Source organism: Clinocottus analis, unplaced genomic scaffold (genome assembly GCF_023055335.1).
Source record: "Clinocottus analis isolate CAN_PGR_092001 unplaced genomic scaffold, fCliAna1.0.p SCAF_16, whole genome shotgun sequence".
Lineage (NCBI taxonomy): Eukaryota > Metazoa > Chordata > Actinopteri > Perciformes > Cottidae > Clinocottus > Clinocottus analis.
Genome location: NW_027175887.1, coordinates 12,894,910 through 12,912,728, shown reverse-complemented (window position 1 = coordinate 12,912,728; position 17,819 = coordinate 12,894,910). Strand labels below are relative to the sequence as shown.

The following is a 17,819-nucleotide window of genomic DNA, read 5'->3' as shown; positions in this document are numbered from 1 at the left end:
CATTGTGAATGTTTTACCCACCTGTATTTACTCAACAGGCTTTTGTTTTGAAATGTTACCGGAAGTGTCAGTATGACATGTCAAAACTGACAACTTGTTGTCGCTTGGTGGCGTTTACATGAGTCCGTAGTTAGAATGAGTCTTTACTGTTTTTACTACAAAACTACGTTTAATACACAGTTAAACGAGTATAGTATTGATTAAAAACTACTTCTACTAATAGTAGCAATAGTTTTTTTTGTTTCTATACTTCGAGAGAGCAGACCACCATTCGAGATCTGTTCACACCAGAATTGAGTTGATCGAAAATCAGGAGTTGGTATTTGCTGCCCTCTAGTGGTTGACGTCAGAAACGATAAAACAAAAACCGTGGCGTACCACAGCCTGTAATGACAGTACAGCCTGCAATGACAGTACAATCGTTATTAATATCATCTTAGTGAAATCAGCTTCGAATAAGTTCAGAGATTTTTTTTGCTACCCGCAAATGCTAAAAAATAGCAAAGAGCAGGTGTGCTTGTTTACCTCGAGAGATACTAGAGTCAAGAAGACAGTTTACGTCTAACTTGAGTATATAGTTTATAGATATGTGTGTTTATCACCATCTAGTGGTCAAGTTGGCGAACAGCAACATAATATTTAATTCGTCAAAATAGCGTCAATACAAGCGTTATTGTGCTAATACTTCCGGCGAATCTTTTCAAAATTAAGATAAACTTAAAAGTACTTAGAAACGAACTAATAGAATGTATTCTAAAACTATAACAGTGAGATGATCATGTAAGTCGCCAGGCTCGTACGCCCCTGGTTAACTATACAAATCAACACACGCACCCGCACACACACGCGCGTGCACACACACACACACACACACACACACACACACACACACACACACACACACACACACACACACACACACACACACACACACACACACACAGCATCATCATCATCATGCCCCACCCCTCTGGTCCCTCATCCTCACTTCACTTGTTTGTGACGTCCATGTTTCTCCCTCACTCTCCCACTGAGTGCATCTGCTCGCCTATCTAATCTTTGCCTAAAATCACAGAGATAATCCTGCATCCATCTGTTCTGAGAGAAAGAGAGAAGAGAGAGAGAGAGAGAGAGAGAGAGAGAGAGAGAGAGAGAGAGAGAGAGAGAGAGAGAGAGAGAGAGAGAGAGAGAGAGAGAGAGAGAGACAGAACTGACATTGCGCTCATGATGTAAAAAAAATAAAAAAAATAAAAACACAAATTTAATGCGTCATTATACTGTAGAGGTGATAAATCCCGCTGATGACATAATTGTGATGAAATAGTGACCTCATCTTAAATTGCTTACCTTTTATTGCACACAAGGATATCTCACATATACATCTTTTATACATAGAATATTTTTCCAAATTTTTGCATGTTTCATAAATATGATCGTTTCCTTTGTTATTTTTACACTGTTACTCATCACACATTTCATCAAGAAGGAGGAGGACAAAACTGGAACAGCCATGAACTTAGACTAAGATAAACTTGATTAAAAATACATAGATACAACACTTAGAAATTAAAATGTTCACAGAAATAATCATTCATGACTTTTAAATATTTCACTCAAAACAAAATTTGCCTTAATAGCTTATTAAAAATAATTGATTGACACACCAACATATTTTCCTATTAAACCCTGATTTTAATTCAATATTCATTTTAACATTCCAGTGGTGTATTTCTCACAAAGTGAGTTCAAATCACAAGCTCTCTATAAATTGACAGGAATTAGATCTCAAAAGGAGCTGTCTGTCAGTTTACTTAAAAAAAGAGAGTTGTGTGTTGGCATGAATACATGCAGAGGGCAGAGGTTGTGTGTGCATGTGTATGTGCACGCACATGTTGTTTCATGTATGTTGGCTCTATGTGCAGCCTTGTACAACACGACAGTTCCTTTCCTGTATGAGCATGTTAGTGTCCTCTCAGGAGCAGCACCTCTGAACTCACCACTACATTACCCAGCTGTCAGTGCGTCAAGATGGAGAGGGTGCTGCCTTTAAAGGGCATGAGAGGAGCTGATGTGATTGGCCACGATTGTTAACGAACCTTAACACACCCTTTAATAATGTGTGATAATGCTTCCTAATCCCAATCCGTTTTCATGGGTGTGTCTGAGCCATGTAAATAGCAAATAGTGTGCCACCACTCCCCTGCACATTGTGCATGGTGCTCTTTACTGCATGAAATGCATGGTTTATTGGTTTACTCTGTTCGCGCTCGTGTGTGTGTGTCCGTGTGTGTGTGTGTGTGTGTGTGTGTAAAGGAGGAGAGACAGCAGGGGAGCTACTGCCCTGCTGTGCTCATTAAAACATGCTCACCGCACAATGTTTCAGCACCTGCACCCAACACAACGTGAGTCTCACACACACCCACACACATGCACGCACACATACATGCACACACACGCGCACACACACGCGCACACACACACGCAGTGAAAAGCGCTGACCTACCAACTCAAACATGGCTGAAATTTAGGTACTACAGACATGGAAACAGAACCAACAGGGAGAGGAAGACAGGAAGCGTCCTGTTAAATACAGGGAGGAAGACGGAGGGAGAGGCAGCCACACAGACACAGAAAAAGGCAGAAAAAGATGCAACACATGCTGTGATGCCTGGGAATATTATAACTGTTGTCCCTCGCTGGTTAAGCAACTATCCCACTCAACTTGATATGCTGGGCCACCTCTTTAACGGGAGCGTACTTACCAAATGGAAAGTCACAAATATCAAATGATTACTTATGTGACCCATAAGCCTGGCTGGACGTGACCTAGTTAGGTCAGACCCAGGTGAGATTCAACAAGACACCACATGCAAGCTCAAACACACGCCTCTGTACATTCAAATGCACGCGCACACACACTCAAACACACGCACACACCACATAAAGGGGAGGCTGTTGGGACAAAGGTTTTTACAACTCTACCGATACAAACAAGGGATGACACAACACCTAAGCACCATTTTCCTCCTTGATAATAATTTGAAAGTAGTCGCCACATGAATGCATACTTAAATTGTGCATTGCTTTGGAAACATAACATTGCAGAGGCAAAGGGAAATTAACGATATGCATCACCAGTGTCAGGGCAAGTTTGTCCACAAGGGGCCTCGCTCATAAAAAAAACATTAGCTTTTCTTTTGTGTATTGATTTTTCAAAATGACATGCTCAATGTGATATCTATTAAGGCTGAGAGCCTTGAGAGTAATATAGACCTGAAAGTGTGATCTAACTACAGTAGTGGCATCATATTTTGCATTTAGTAAAACTACAACGAGGCCCCAAAGGTGCTGTTGCAGCAAAAAAAAAGAAAATTTGTGGCTTACACATAAAACTTTAAATATGCCGGTGGCTTAATAGAGTTGCTGTACAGGCAACAAACCACGCACGCGGTGCACACACACGAACGCACGCAATCACGCAGACAAAAACACACGCGCACCCTGGATCTCCTCGGTGATGCCGTGGAAACGGAACTCCTGACCAATCAGAACGAGCTCAGGAGCAGGAAGGATAATCTGGGATATATCAGTTCAGTTTTTTGCTAATGAATACCATTTGTGTTTGCGTGTTTGTGTACATTGACCCCTCAAACCCCTGCATGCACGTGCCTACACACAAACACACACACACACACACACACACACACACACACACACACACGCAATATGTGCAATTGTAAATATTGTACAAAAGCACACAGCAGGTCCATTCAGTATAGCAGTGACTCTTACAATCCCTTTCCAAACAATCTTCCTTTTTTTTTCTCCGTCTTGTTTTCTTTTCTTTTAACTTGTATGTCGATCTTCTATGTCAGCTCCCTCTCCTCTTCTCCTTCATACATGTAAGAGTTGTATCCAGGTGGCTGCACATACTCCTCAGACTTATCCCAGTCCGACACCCATCCAGACCCGCCTCCTCCGCCTCCTCCTCCTCCTCCTCCTCCTCCCGTCCGCCCTCCGTTGGAACCAACAGCTGGTTGGCTCATGGCCCCGTACTGCCCGCCTCCACGGTAGAGTTCCTCTGTTTCATTGGCCAGTTCATCTTCATCGATAATACCACATTTCTCCTCACTGGTGTCTTCTATGTCTGCCCATGGCTGCTTTTCCCCTGATGCAAAGAGTCCTAGTGGGAAGAAAATAGGATCAGCATTCAAACTGAGGTCTTCTGCAGATGCCTCACAAAACACGATAGTCAGAGTCAAATCCTACCATAGAAAATCACTCCTCCATAATGTACGAGGGCAGCTATAAGGAAGACATACTGCCACTCATCACGGGTCTGAAATTATGTAAAAAGGTATGGAGCAGGTGAGTTTGACATTTTAAATGACACTGTAAAGTTGATACAAATGAAGGGTTTTTTTACCTTGTGTTTGGTCATGGCTCCCACGATGAGAGGACACACCATTCCAGACAACGTGCCCACCCCGTTGGAGATGCCCATCAGTATGCTGGCATATCGAGGTGCAATGTCCAAGTGATTGACATTAAACCCTGAGTGCAACAACAAAAGCAGTACGCAACATAATTTACCCCGTTTTTCTTTTTTCGTGATGCAGAGTTTCACAGTTAGGTTTAGAAAGAAAGACACCATGTGCTGAATTTCTCTCGAAAGCAGACTAAGTAGAGCGATTTAGTGTTCAAACAACTGTAAAGCCAAGTCAGCCGTCATCATTCCTAAATAGTTTATATTAATGGAAACAGTTTGGAGCACTGCTTGGCTCGGAGACAGCATACTTGTTTGTAACACCTCTTACCTGAGATAGCAAATCCACTGAAGCCAACAGCGAGGACCAAAAAGGAAATGGCAACGCCTTTAGAGTGAGAGAAGCCCACCACCAGCAGGAGGGTGGCCTCCATCCCAAAACCTGAAACACGTAAACACATCATCATCTAATGCATAAGGGAGGAAAAGGAAACGTATATCCACATGTTGCTCACCTGTTATTTAGTAGTGCATTGTATTTATGTTAGAGATGACACGTGTTTATGCACATGCAGAAGAAACACTGATACAACACGGTAAAAAAATGTTCTCTTTTTTTCAAATTCAATTAAATTCATGGGGCAGGCACATTTCAGATGTTCTATATGTTGCTTTCACTACAACAAAAGCCAAATACCATTTTATTTTCTACCTTTTGAGGCATGCGAAACCTTTCTGCTCCTGTCTTGCCCTGTTCTTTTCCATCCTTGTTTTCATTCGTTTTCACCGTCCTCCAACAATCACCCTTTCCTGTCTGACACTCACCTCCACAGTTCATGAGCTTCCTGACGTTGGTGGTGGACATCAGGTTGTGGGTTCTCAGGTAGTCTGCCAACTGGCCTCCAATGGGCACGATGATTGTCATCACCAGATGGGGCAACGCTGACACCATTCCCACCTGAAAGAGGAACGGGGGGAGAAGAGTGATGTGTGCGTGCGTGTGTGTGTGTGTGTGCGTGCGTGTGTGTGTGTGTGTGTGTGTGTGTGTGTGTGTGTGTGTGTGTGTGAGAAAAATATAAGGTTTTAATTCATTCGAGAATCAGAATCAATTGACTGAAATTCTCTTTTTTCAGTTTTTTTCATCCAAGCTAGATTTTTTCTTGGCATAAAATTAAAAAAAAGAGAGCGGTGGTTGACTGGAGGTTTAAGACGCTGACCATATCCAATCTGGCACTCTCTCCCGTCTCTCCTGGCATTTCCTGTCACCTCTATTACTCTTCTATTGTATGCTATCAAATACAAGTTAAACACACACAAAGATAATAATGGTGTAATCATGCCATCCCCAGACTCAAATTATCAGTCTTGCTTTAAAATAAACATGAAAATATCAATATATAAACAGGACTACACAAGTGTACATAACCTGTAATCTTCATTCTTAAATGATTTGTGCAGATGCACCTAAACTTTACAAATTAAGTTACATTTTAGATAACTCCCTTAAAATGCTTCAGGTGACAAGGCTATTAGGACGCAGCCAAAGTGATTTTTCACTTAACAGTTGAAGAGTTTTAGTTTAGTTAGAAAGTCTGAATAGACAATATAGTCTCACCTTGCTGATCTCAAAGCCAAAGACTTCTTCAAAATAGGCCGGCTGGCTGATGAGCAGCAGGTAGAACGTCCAGCTCCTGCAGAAGTTGGCCACAATGATGGCGTAGACTGGCATGGAGGTGAAGAAGTGTCTCCACGGGGTTTTAAATTTCTGCCATCCAAAGGAACAAGATATTACTGGGATCCATTGAATTCACCGAGATGGATCAAGAACTAGAGTCAGCTGAGTGTGTATAAATACATGTGTACACCCAGTGTTGTGTGCAGGTCGAACAGATTGTCAGTGTTACATCATACAGAGCCGTACATGCAGAGGATTAAGAAACGAGGCAGACTCTCCGATTGCATCTTCGATGTACTTTCTCTCCTCCGGTGTGATGGTGGGATGGGCTGCGGGGCTCTCATACGACACCAGAATCCAAAACATATACCAGAATATCCCAACGGTGCCTGCGAGGAGGAGAGAGAGAGAAAGCAGAAGACACAGACATGGGTACAGTAGAAAAAGAGCAAGAGAGTGAAAGGGCACAGATGTGAAGGGGAGAAAGTGAGAAGCTGCTCAGGTTGATGCTTATGTGAAGTTAAGTTTACCAGGATCAGCAGTGGGCTGGGGGGAAATCTGGATTTTGAACACCTGAGGCAGACAAATATGAATCCTTGCGATTTAATAAAAGCTCTGCCATTGAGTCTTGTATGTAACAGAAACACAGAAGTTAATGGATTTAGAAACGTTTGCATTTGAACTGCTGAGGGCGAGTGTGTGGATGAACACATTGCCTGGCTGATGGTACTGCCGTAAGGATACTAACCATAGACATAGAATACTGAAGGCCACCCAGTGTATTGCACCAGTATCCCAGCTAAAGGCATTGCCACCACCGCCCCGGCATAGGATCCTGAAAGCATCAAACACAAAAAGCAACACATTATTACTTATCCTCATAGTTATATCATCATTCCAGTGCTCAAACTGAGTAATATGTATTATTATTCAGTGGTCGTAGAGATTCACGCGTTCAATACTTTTAAAGGCCACATCTCAAACTCACTTCCAGGTCCGTGCGGTTACTACTAAAACATGTTTGAATGCTTAAATGTGTAAAAACTAACTTTTTTATTATCTGAATAAACCTGCATTCAGTCTTTGTTTAAGCGTTTTTAATCAGAACGGTGTCGTTAGGTAATAGCTTGGGTCTATGTTTACTGTCAGCTGATGTCATCCATAAACTCCGCAGCCGGAAATAAACCGCGACACATATAGAACTTTAAAACTGGGAAATGATCGATATATTTTATAGTTGTGACGTCACAATCATGAAAATACTGTTGGTTCGTTTGAAGTCACAGTTTCTGAATGTGTGTATTTCTTCATGGGTGGAGCTTTTTGATTACATTCATCAAAGTATTTTTGCAGCGCTTAGACCTGCTGTATAACAAAATAGACGTGATAATCTCTCTTTCTACAATATAAAAAGTAATCCTTTTAACATTTTGCCTTTGCAAGAACCTCTGGCGGCTCCATCTTCATGTCTTCATGTTAAAACTCACTGAACTTTAACTCTTGAAGACGTCCTCAAGTTTCTGCATCTCAAAAAGAGATATCGACTTTTGGGGGAAATGAGTTGAGGTGAGAAACTTTACCACAAAAGGCTGTTGTGGCTAATCGACTTCTCTCAAGTGGAGGAGCCCACTTGGCCCAGATCCCGTGGCAGGCTGGGTATGATACACCCTGAGGGACACAACACAGTTAGGAAAACACTCCTGCATCTAGGAATCTACTCTTACACACACACACACACACACACACACACACACACACACACACACACACACATGTGCACACAGGCAAATACTGTACCTCAACAAGGCCCTGGCATATCCTAACCAGTATGACGCAGCTGTAGTGGCAGCGAGCAGCTGATGGGATCAGCATGTTGAGGGTGGAAGTGGCCACTATGGCAAAGCCGAACACTCTTAAACACACAGAAGAAAGAACACGCCGCCTCAGATATGATGTTCAACGGTAACAGATGAAAACCAACGCTCCGCTGAAAAGATGAAGCTTCCTGGTCGTGGTCCTGCATGTGACTGGAGTTGTTCACTAATGCTTGTTCTATCACCGATGCTACACCTTCTTGGCATCCGCTCATAAGGACGATGTAGAAATGACTTTATTTCTTTTTTTGGTGTGTTTTGTTACTGCTCCATAGGGGTTAACACTTTTTACATGCCTTGCACAAAAGTTACCCTATTTACTGCAGACAAGATTACTGTACACCAGATTATATTGTAATGTGAAGACATTCACCTGTTGGCTGCAAATTTTTGACATATAAAGCCACCCGGGATCTGTGTGACGATGTAGCCCCAGAAGAAGGAGCCGTGGATCATTCCCACTGTCTCAGGGTCCCAGGAGAACTGTGCCGCCTGGAGAGAAGAAGATATGTGACGTTAACTTCATGAATTCAAAGTGTAGTCACTTCAAAACAGAAGAGCTAACTGTCATTAGATCACATGGACGATATACTCTCCATTTGTAATACACATTAGTACATCTCCTGGTATTATACTAAATACCAAACAATTGTGTGTACAGTGGTGATTAGGACAAGGAACAAAGGAAACGTCCTTGTCAAAGACAAACTGATTTGCATAAATTCAAAATCTTTGATTTCTGTTTTGCCACTTACCACGAGTACTTCCTTGTTGCCCTTGTAGACCGTGTGGTCATTCACCATGCTTACAATGGCCACCCCCAGGTTACACCGGATGCCAAAAGAGATGCAGAATCCCAGGCCAGACAGGATCGCGATGATGTACCGCCGCGGGAGGCCAAAGCAGGTACAGTCCACCACTGGCAGCTCCTTCTCCTCCACCAGCTCAGGGCGGCCCTCCGCTGATAATTCAATGGTTTCTCCATTGGGCTGCCGCTTCTCAATCAGCCTGAGGGGAGACAAAGACACATCACTTTAGAAAAACAATGAACTTCCAAAGATAACTTTGGCCGAAGGGAATTATTTTTAAAATCATACACAAAATATGTCCATTCGATGTAGAAATGCTGCAATGAAAACTATGTTTTTGTATATTCTGCTGGTTAAAACACCTCAACGTATATTTACAGTGATGGACACATGAGAGAGTCGAGCACAGTGTCACACAAAGCTACGCATCTTTCTGATTCTTCACCTGACTGGTATAATCAGTTCCTTACAGTCCAACTGCAAGAGTATAATACTTTAATCTTGTTGTTGACATTTCTATTTCCCTGAGTCATGCATACGGTCCAGCTGCTCATTGAAGTACTGGCAAGTAAAAAAACAACAGAAATTTCACATTAAAAAAAAAGAAGGGGGGAGAGGTGACAGTGAGGTGAAACGCTAATGCGCATCCCCTGTGGGGACAAACACTTGCCTAACGTGGAAACATTGGCTCAAACGTGGAGTAAAGGGAACATTTGTGGTTCCGGCGATACTCTAAAAATAAATCGAGAGAAATGTGAGAAACCTGGTGGCCTGGTGTCAGATCACTGAGGAAGACAATGCTTCTTTTCATCTTTCATGTCCATCTTCCGGACACCACATGGCTCTCTGCGTTTCTCAGAAAGGAGATTTAAAATATTTCCACAAATGTGTGGGAGATGCTTCATTTTCTGTGTTATTTTCAGGTTGTGTGTATCTTTTTTTCCCCCCACTGATTTTATTGAATTTGCCTCCTTTTCATAGTCTCTCTCTCTCTTTCTCTCTCTCACACACAACTCATCGCAGACAACATGCACCATGTCGGGGTCGTGCCTGACTCGGCGTTTCCCATCGCGTGGAAGCAGCTGCCACCAGCCGAGGAGCGGAGTTTAGCTACGACAGCACGTCCCCCCCAGCGTCCGCTCCTTCAGGACGCCTGGGACCGGCTGCCATGCCGGTGCCGTTCAAGATGTCCGGTCTCTCAGACGCAGGAGTCCTCTAGAGGCCCACCGCTGTGTGTTTACAGCACGAGGGTCTTCAGACGGTGAACAGAGATAATGAAAGGAATGAGAGAGGCGGATGTCTTTCAGATTGCCAATTCACTCAACTGCTAAATTTTGTATAGAGAGTCATCCATATTTGATGTGTTATTTCCCAAAATACATCCATTCTGTTATGCACACGATTAATTAATTCTATCAATCTAAAAGGATTTAGATTTTTTGTGTCATCCAAATAACTTCTGCATTTGCCACTAAATTGCTTTTGTTAATTTTCAGTTTGCCCTTGAAGAGACCCATTTGTCATTATTTTGTCAAATGGTGGGTGACACTTTTTCCACGGGAGTCAAACAGAGAAGGCAGGAGAGCGGCCATCTGTGTATCCTAACCTCCATACTCTCAACCCCCCTTATTTAACACACACACAGTTGCGTTTTCACGACTTTTGGGGACATTATATTGACTTAGATACATTTTCTGGAGACCTACAATTACCCGAAACATAACCTCATCCTTACCCAAAGCCCTTGACCTTGAACAAAGTCTTCACCCTAAAGTGTAATGATTTACGTCACGTTGATGTGCATTATGTCCTCGAAAGGAAGGCAAATTCAGATACTGTGACTTTGTCATCAGATTTACACACGCACACACACACATGCACACACCTACACACACAGGTGGATTTAAGTAAATATTTTCTACAGATACATTTTTCTCAGAATAAATCAGACACAGAGCCACACTTTCACATATATGCTGTGTGTGTCAGTGTGTGTGTTTTTATGTATATGTGATTTCACAGCAAATCACACACTTGTATCAACTGTTCACTTTCCAATGGGCTGATCCAATTAGTCAGTGAGCTGAAGAATTGTTGCACAGTAACCGGCATAATAACTACAGGGATTTCCTCCATGTGACGAGGATGGTCGCGTCGATAAAAACTTGTTTCAGAATTGAGCTGTCATATAATTCACAGTATTGAAGGCGGCTGTGTGTTACATGCTGGAGCTAATTTGTCTCTCTGAGCCTCTCAGCACAAAGAAACTCCAAGATAACTTATTCACGCACACTAACACAAGACAAGTCCGACTCTGGCATTACTGCTAAATTATTGATGGGTTTTTGGCTGAGATAAATAATTCACTCCAGCTTTTACACCATGATCTGTCACTATCTATCTATCTGTTAGGCCGTCTGCACACACACCCCTGCACATATTTCTCAGTTATGCTTGTGGATTTCAGTCCATCCCCCTCTGCATAATCTCTGCATACAGCTATGCAATCTGCCAATAAACAGACAAAAACATAAAAGATATGCCAGAAAAAATTAATACTGGGTCATAATGAGATATTCTGAATGTAACGTAAAACACAAAGTACAACCAAAAAGTATTAGTTTGTAAAGCAACATTTTAGAATTTGTAAGAGATTAGAGAGAACGATGCCCCCCCCCCCCCTCTCTCTCTCTCTCTCTCTCTCTCTCTCTCTCTCTCGCTCTCTCTCTCTCTCTCTCTCTCTCTCTCTCTCCCTGTTTCTGTCTCTCTTCCTGTTTCTCTCCCTCTCTCCCTATCTCTGCCATCTCTCTCTTTATCTCTCTCTTAATCCGTCACTACATTCAGATTAGGATTACGAAAATGATTTACTTCCGGAAATGAATATGGAAGGACACAATATCGCTGGCCGTAGATCGGCATGCATCTCCTTCCATTATAACACACTAGTTATAGGTATATATATATATATATATATATATATATATATATATATATATATATATATATATATATATATATATATATACATACAGCACAACTACTGTTACAATAGATAATAGTCACATGCCATTATTGAACAGTTTTATGATTTCTTAAATGTCCATTCTTTAGCCTCATCTGCTGCAAACACATCATACTTCCTGTGAAGGTAAAGAGCTCAGTGAAATATATATTTTTCTGAGAATCACCAGTTTCACTTAGTGGTGTGAACAAACTGACATAAGCCATATAAACCTTTGTTTATTATTGTTTTAGCAACAGCAGATGCAGGAACATGCCATGTATTTGATATATGGTGGGGGAGCTGGGAAAACACAAGAAACTGAGAGATGAAGTCGTTACAAATTATATAAATCAAAGCAAAAACTTGATAAAAAAAAAAAAGCTGTAACAAAAAGGTGTGCACTTTTTTTCTGTTGAATCAGTTGGCTGCACACACTGCTGTCCTCTCTGTACTAAACAAACATGCTGACTCACCCCCTGAGTGAAACTCCTACTTCAGAGTTTGTGAAAGCTGCAGGAGGATCCTCATTAAACCTCACGACAGATTGCAGCCTGACACCTCCACATACGCTACCAGCTAACGAGGCTAGCCCACAGCCAAAATTACCGTTGATTACAGATGCTTCCCACTAAAGGGCAATCGCACTCTTGTGCGTGTGTGCAAGCGTGCGCGTCGGTGTGTGTAGTTCTGTGTGTGTAAGGGCCTCAAAATAGCTGACTATATAGTTAAGGGTCTCCCCCTTTGTGGTGTTCTAATGTTCCAGTGTGTTTCTGGTACTTTACAAACAGATATAGTATTTTTTAACACATATAGGTCAGCGTGTGCTAAGTCTCTGAGTCGAGGTCTGAAACATAAAATATAAATAAAGACATTTGCCTACGCGTGAGGCTCACCATACTGTGAGCTTGCACTCAGCTGATGTAGCTTCTCTTGTTAGCATCGCGAGAACCTGATTGGTCTCAGCTGGCAACAATTAATGAGCGAGAGAGCATGAGCAGGCAGGAGTCCTGTGACCTCAGGCTCTCTGAAATATCATAATTACAATAGTAGCAGGCTCAGTGGAGACTCAGTAACACCTCAAACTGAGCTTGTGTGCGTGCTTTTCACCTGAGAACAAGAAGCAAGTTCAACCTACAAAGTCAACCTGAAAGAATCAATCAAAGCCATTTAGTCTCAGAAGTACATTGAGTTTGAACGTTTTGAGTCTAATACCGTTACTAATCGATTAATAGTTTTGTTTAAAAAAAAACATCTGAAAATGATACATTCCCAGAGCCAAAGGTAATGTGTTTATATGTCTTATTTCATTCAATTAAGAGTCATTAGAATTGAAATGTTCCCATCAACTGAATATAATCATATATACATATATTATGAAACTCCTTAAATACTATATACAGTCAATGTTATAGACTGTCATACTACTTTTCATATGGAGTGACGATCTTTCCGGACGTCACCTCTTTTAAATGTATCTTTTCACATTTGCTGTTACATTTTGAGAAAATAATTGTAATTTTGCCTCGTTTGTGATTTTTCAATAATTTTTGCCTTGGCAAAAATAACCCCCGCGAGGCTCACGTGCTGGTTGGTGACCTGAGACTTTTGTTACCCTGTATATTAAATTCAGCAATTCACAGAGCGTTCTGTGTAATCCTCCGATAAGAGGATGATCGGGAGGGGGGGGAGAGACGGCGAGGGAGGTTGACAGTAAAAATATTATATAACGCCTGGTCATTATTTTCCACATCCATGTGCTAAATTGATCCTGCTGTATGTGAACCATGCTTTTCTTTTCGCCCCCCATTTTCGCCCACCCACTGCAGTGCTTTTGTCTAAAAACTATTACCCCCTTATTCGCCCATGGTGTTTAAAGTGTGGGCGGTAGCTTGAGGAATTTTTTTTAAAATAAAAATGCAGCAATTTTGTTATTTCAACATGGTGTCCCCCCACTTCCATACTTCCTCCATGAACCTCTCGCTCTCCCTGAAGTGAACAGATTGGGTCTCGGTGGGACTGTGTCACCCAGGGAGACACCCTCCTCCCCATCCTGTCACACCACTGTTTTTTCACTCTCTCCTGTGGACACAGACACACACACACACACACACACACACACACACACGCACGCACACACGCACACACGCACACACACACACACACTCATTCAAAAACCGACACGTGTGACCTTCATAGATGTATTATCTAATTTGTCACATAGTATAACTCAATCAGTGCATCTGCACACACGCACACTCACACGCACATACACACACATACACACAGCTTCCCACTACCTTTACCTATAACGATGATCTGAGCTTAGACAAACGATGAATAAAAACCTCTCCCTTCAAGCTCTTTTTTTGTACTCAAACCCAACGAGGCACGGCGGCCATGTGCATATCATGAAGCGTTACTGACATCGTGGATGAACACAGCAACAATGCAAATAACCGGAGAAATCACACTCGCAGATCAAGATAGAGAACACAATTCTTCAAGTCTCCAAACGCATCCCAGGGTTCAGTGAGTGATGTCTTTGGGCCTCAATCAATCACCACCAGTCCATAAGGCTTCATATTATCACTGCCATCGTCATAATGACAATGATTAGACTGCAATCATCAAAATCCCTAAACTGATGAGAGGTCGGTTAAAATGGATTTGACTTGAGATTAAACTTGGCTTCTTTCTTCTTCTTTTCTTAATACAAATATGTTCTAAAATATTAATTAATGTTCAAAGTATTATGGCATACTATTAAAAACTTTTAAAAAAAAACACGGTGATGAGAAGACGGTTGTAGTGTGATTGTGCTGTGGGGTAGTTCCTCTGTATGAGGAGATGAATAGATGAAATTATAGGCAATCATTTAACATTATGGAAAGAGGGAATAGTAAAAGTAGAAATAAAAAGTGCAGTTGACCTTACAGTGATGAGGTTTATGCTTACCTAGTGGAGTTTAATATAGAAACAGGAGATGCATTCTGATGGAGAAAATGTTTAAATAATAGATGAACTCCTGGCTGCTTTCATCAGGAGGGATTTTGTCTAGGAGGTGGTGAATTGCGTGCACACACACACACACACACACACACACACACACACACACACACAGTAGGGATTTCTTGCAACATAATTACACATGCACACATCCACATTCATAAACACACACATTTATGCCTGCCTTAAATCATGCATCTTAAATTTGAACAAAATATGTCCTTTTTTCTTTTAAAATCATACCTAACACTGTGTAGATACAACCAGAGTTAACTAGCTAAACCAAGGAAACACCCACTAAAACCATTCGAGATCAATCTTATATCACATCTCCCAGCATCAGCTGTGGCCGTGCAAAGGCATGGCTCAACAGTAAATCAGAAAAAGCCTAAGATTTGCATGTCCGTTAATCTGGGAGACTCGATAGGCTGAAAGTTATCTGTGTTGGTGTCTCAATGGCTCAATGGATGGATGGAGGATGGAGAGGAGGGAGCGGCTGGAGGAAGTGACATGGGCTTGGATGGAGTGGGTGGGAGGGGAGAGTTTAGGGATTTGCGTGGCTCGACAGCTGGACTGAAAAACAGGCTATTTCAGGACGGGATTTATACGTTTGGTTGCTACCTCAAATCCTGAGAGTGAAAGCTTAAAGCAATGGTTATTGCATGAGGTTCCGTCAGTGTCTTTAATCTCGCTTTTTTCTACTGAAATGTTGTCGGAACACGAATTTGTGTAGTAACTTTTGTATTGATATGAAATGTATTAACATATACACATCACTCGTCACACGTTGCTGAACAAGCGTTTGTTAAATGTGTTGATCTTTTCTTTTTCTTTCCCAAAGGTCATGAAGATGATGCACAAAGATGGCACAGCTGATTTAGTTGTTTTAATGCGTCTTGTGTTTAACCAACAGTTCACATCCCAAAAATGTTCAAAAAACTGTCTCAAGAAAAAGTAAAAAGCTAAAAACATGTTTGGCATAACACTCAAAAAATTAACCAATTAACTAAATAGTTGCCAATTAAATGGCTGTTGACGACTAATCAATTAGCCAGCTGATCATTTCAGCTTTGCATTACTAGAATTAATAATATGTGCTTTTGTTCATCTTGTTTGATCAGACAACTTTATACCTCATTGGCTTTATAATACAAAATTAAGTTTCATGAAATGTGTGATTGATGGATGAATAGATGGATATACATGACTTGCCTCTGATCAACCATCTCATTCAGAAAAAACATTATGTAACACACTTACACACTCGCCTCAGATATACTAATCCACTTTGAGTTGGGCCAAATCTGACTCCAGCAATCAAACAATTAAACACAACGAGGTCGCAGGAAAGCAAGAGTTCGAGAGAGAACAGCATTATTCATGATTTTAGAGGAAACGTGTGCAACAAAGCATCCGACCACAACGAGAAAACATCTTGTCCCAAACACACGCGCACGCACACGCACACATGCAGGCACCGAAGTCATCGCACTTTCACTGCACACTTTTATCCTGATGATATCATTTACTTTTTTTTTTTTAATATGGTGGATATTACCTTAATTTTTCACGCAAATAAAACTTAACAAACCATGAAACGGCAGACATAATTGTGTTTCTATCATTGGCATCTGTCAATCAAATCACCGTGCACTGCGCACAGCTGGGCTTTTGCAGCCACACCGACATGATGTTTGCCGCTTAAACACAACAGTCGCCTCCATTTTCATTGGAATTAACATCGAACAAACTTTTGTCTGGACCAGATAGTTATTGTTTGGAAGAGGGGTGGAGGGAACCCGCAGCATGATGAACTGCTTCGTCCTGCAGTACAAAAATCTCTAAAAAAAAAACGCGTGAAAATGGGGAGAAGTCAGAGGTGGAGTCAGGAATATTTGAAATAGGTGTGTACCTGTTAATTCTCCCCAGAGTTTTCCCCGCGGCCGCCTTAAACCTGTCTGGTCGGATCTCCATCCTTGCAGCTTCTTGACCCGGCTGGTTTGCTGATGTCCCGTGCGCCTCCTGTCCTGCCTGAGCGCGCAAAGTCCTCTCTCTCTCTCTCTATCCCCCCCTCCTCCTCTCATCCATCCGTTGCACGCACAAGCCTCCGATTCACTTTCAGACGGGACACAGAAAGGTGTGACGAATAAACTGTCAGGGCATTCCTTGACGTGTGTGATGGGGAAGACACTTTAGGTTTGCCATTTGAGGCACATTTGCTGTGCAGCCTCTTTATTTTGTTCCTTTTCATTTTTTTCACACACACACACACACACACACACACACACACACACACACACACACACACACACACACACACACACACACACACACACACACCACACAATATAAATGGGCCTATAGATCACACTAAACTATAATCTAGTTATTTTTAATAGCACCATTTTTTAAATATTGAACACACAAAAGCCTTAATTTATTATAATCTGATATTTGTGTAGCAAATTATATGTATGGAATATATCTGATTAACATTGGTGTAGAAATAACATATTTATGAAGTTCAATCCCCCATCATGTAAAATGAACATGCATGTTATTTCAAGACAAATGTGATCTGCATTGTTCAGGAAAAATCTCATAAACCGAGAAAAGTTAAATTACTAACTTTACTATTATTTTGTGTACTGAGCCTGAAATGCCAGTTAAAGATTTTAAACGTAACTTCCATTCGGGTCTCCAGCAAACACACAATATTTCTTATTTTCCTTACAAAACATAAAAATAGAAAATCTCCTAATACCCAACATCCTAATCAAAATGATCTTTGACCTTCAGAAGCTCTAAACAGCTTCAGGATTTACTGCTGATGTATAAATCATGAACTCATCACCATCATAAATCACCACCAGTCAGGTTGCTGCCATCTAGAGGTTTATTTAAAGTTCTCATCTAGTACAGTACAATTATATTACACTCAGCTCGTTGTGACATTTAAAAACAT

The 17,819-nt window shown here is 41.5% G+C and overlaps 1 protein-coding gene across 2 annotated transcripts; it reads right to left on the bottom strand.

The window, feature by feature from the left end:
* Nucleotides 1-1,334: 1,334 nt before the first annotated feature.
* slc17a7a (solute carrier family 17 member 7a) lies at nucleotides 1,335-16,960 on the bottom strand. Of its 2 annotated transcripts, XR_011077585.1 has the most exons (14): nucleotides 16,767-16,960; nucleotides 8,791-9,043; nucleotides 8,409-8,527; nucleotides 7,959-8,073; nucleotides 7,742-7,829; nucleotides 6,910-6,996; nucleotides 6,408-6,550; nucleotides 6,102-6,251; nucleotides 5,312-5,444; nucleotides 4,818-4,928; nucleotides 4,427-4,554; nucleotides 4,270-4,339; nucleotides 2,926-4,183; nucleotides 2,875-2,887 (listed from the first exon to the last, which is right to left on the bottom strand). XR_011077585.1 is itself a non-coding variant. In XM_068578565.1 (13 exons), exons 1-13 carry the CDS (start codon nucleotides 16,826-16,828, stop codon nucleotides 3,867-3,869), a joined length of 1,776 nt encoding a protein of 591 aa, XP_068434666.1. In that variant the 5' UTR covers nucleotides 16,829-16,960; the 3' UTR covers nucleotides 1,335-3,866. The 2 variants fall into 2 exon arrangements, 1 of the variants encoding a protein (XP_068434666.1); XM_068578565.1 differs by having other exon boundaries at nucleotides 1,335-4,183.
* Between the last annotated feature and the right edge of the window lie 859 nt (nucleotides 16,961-17,819).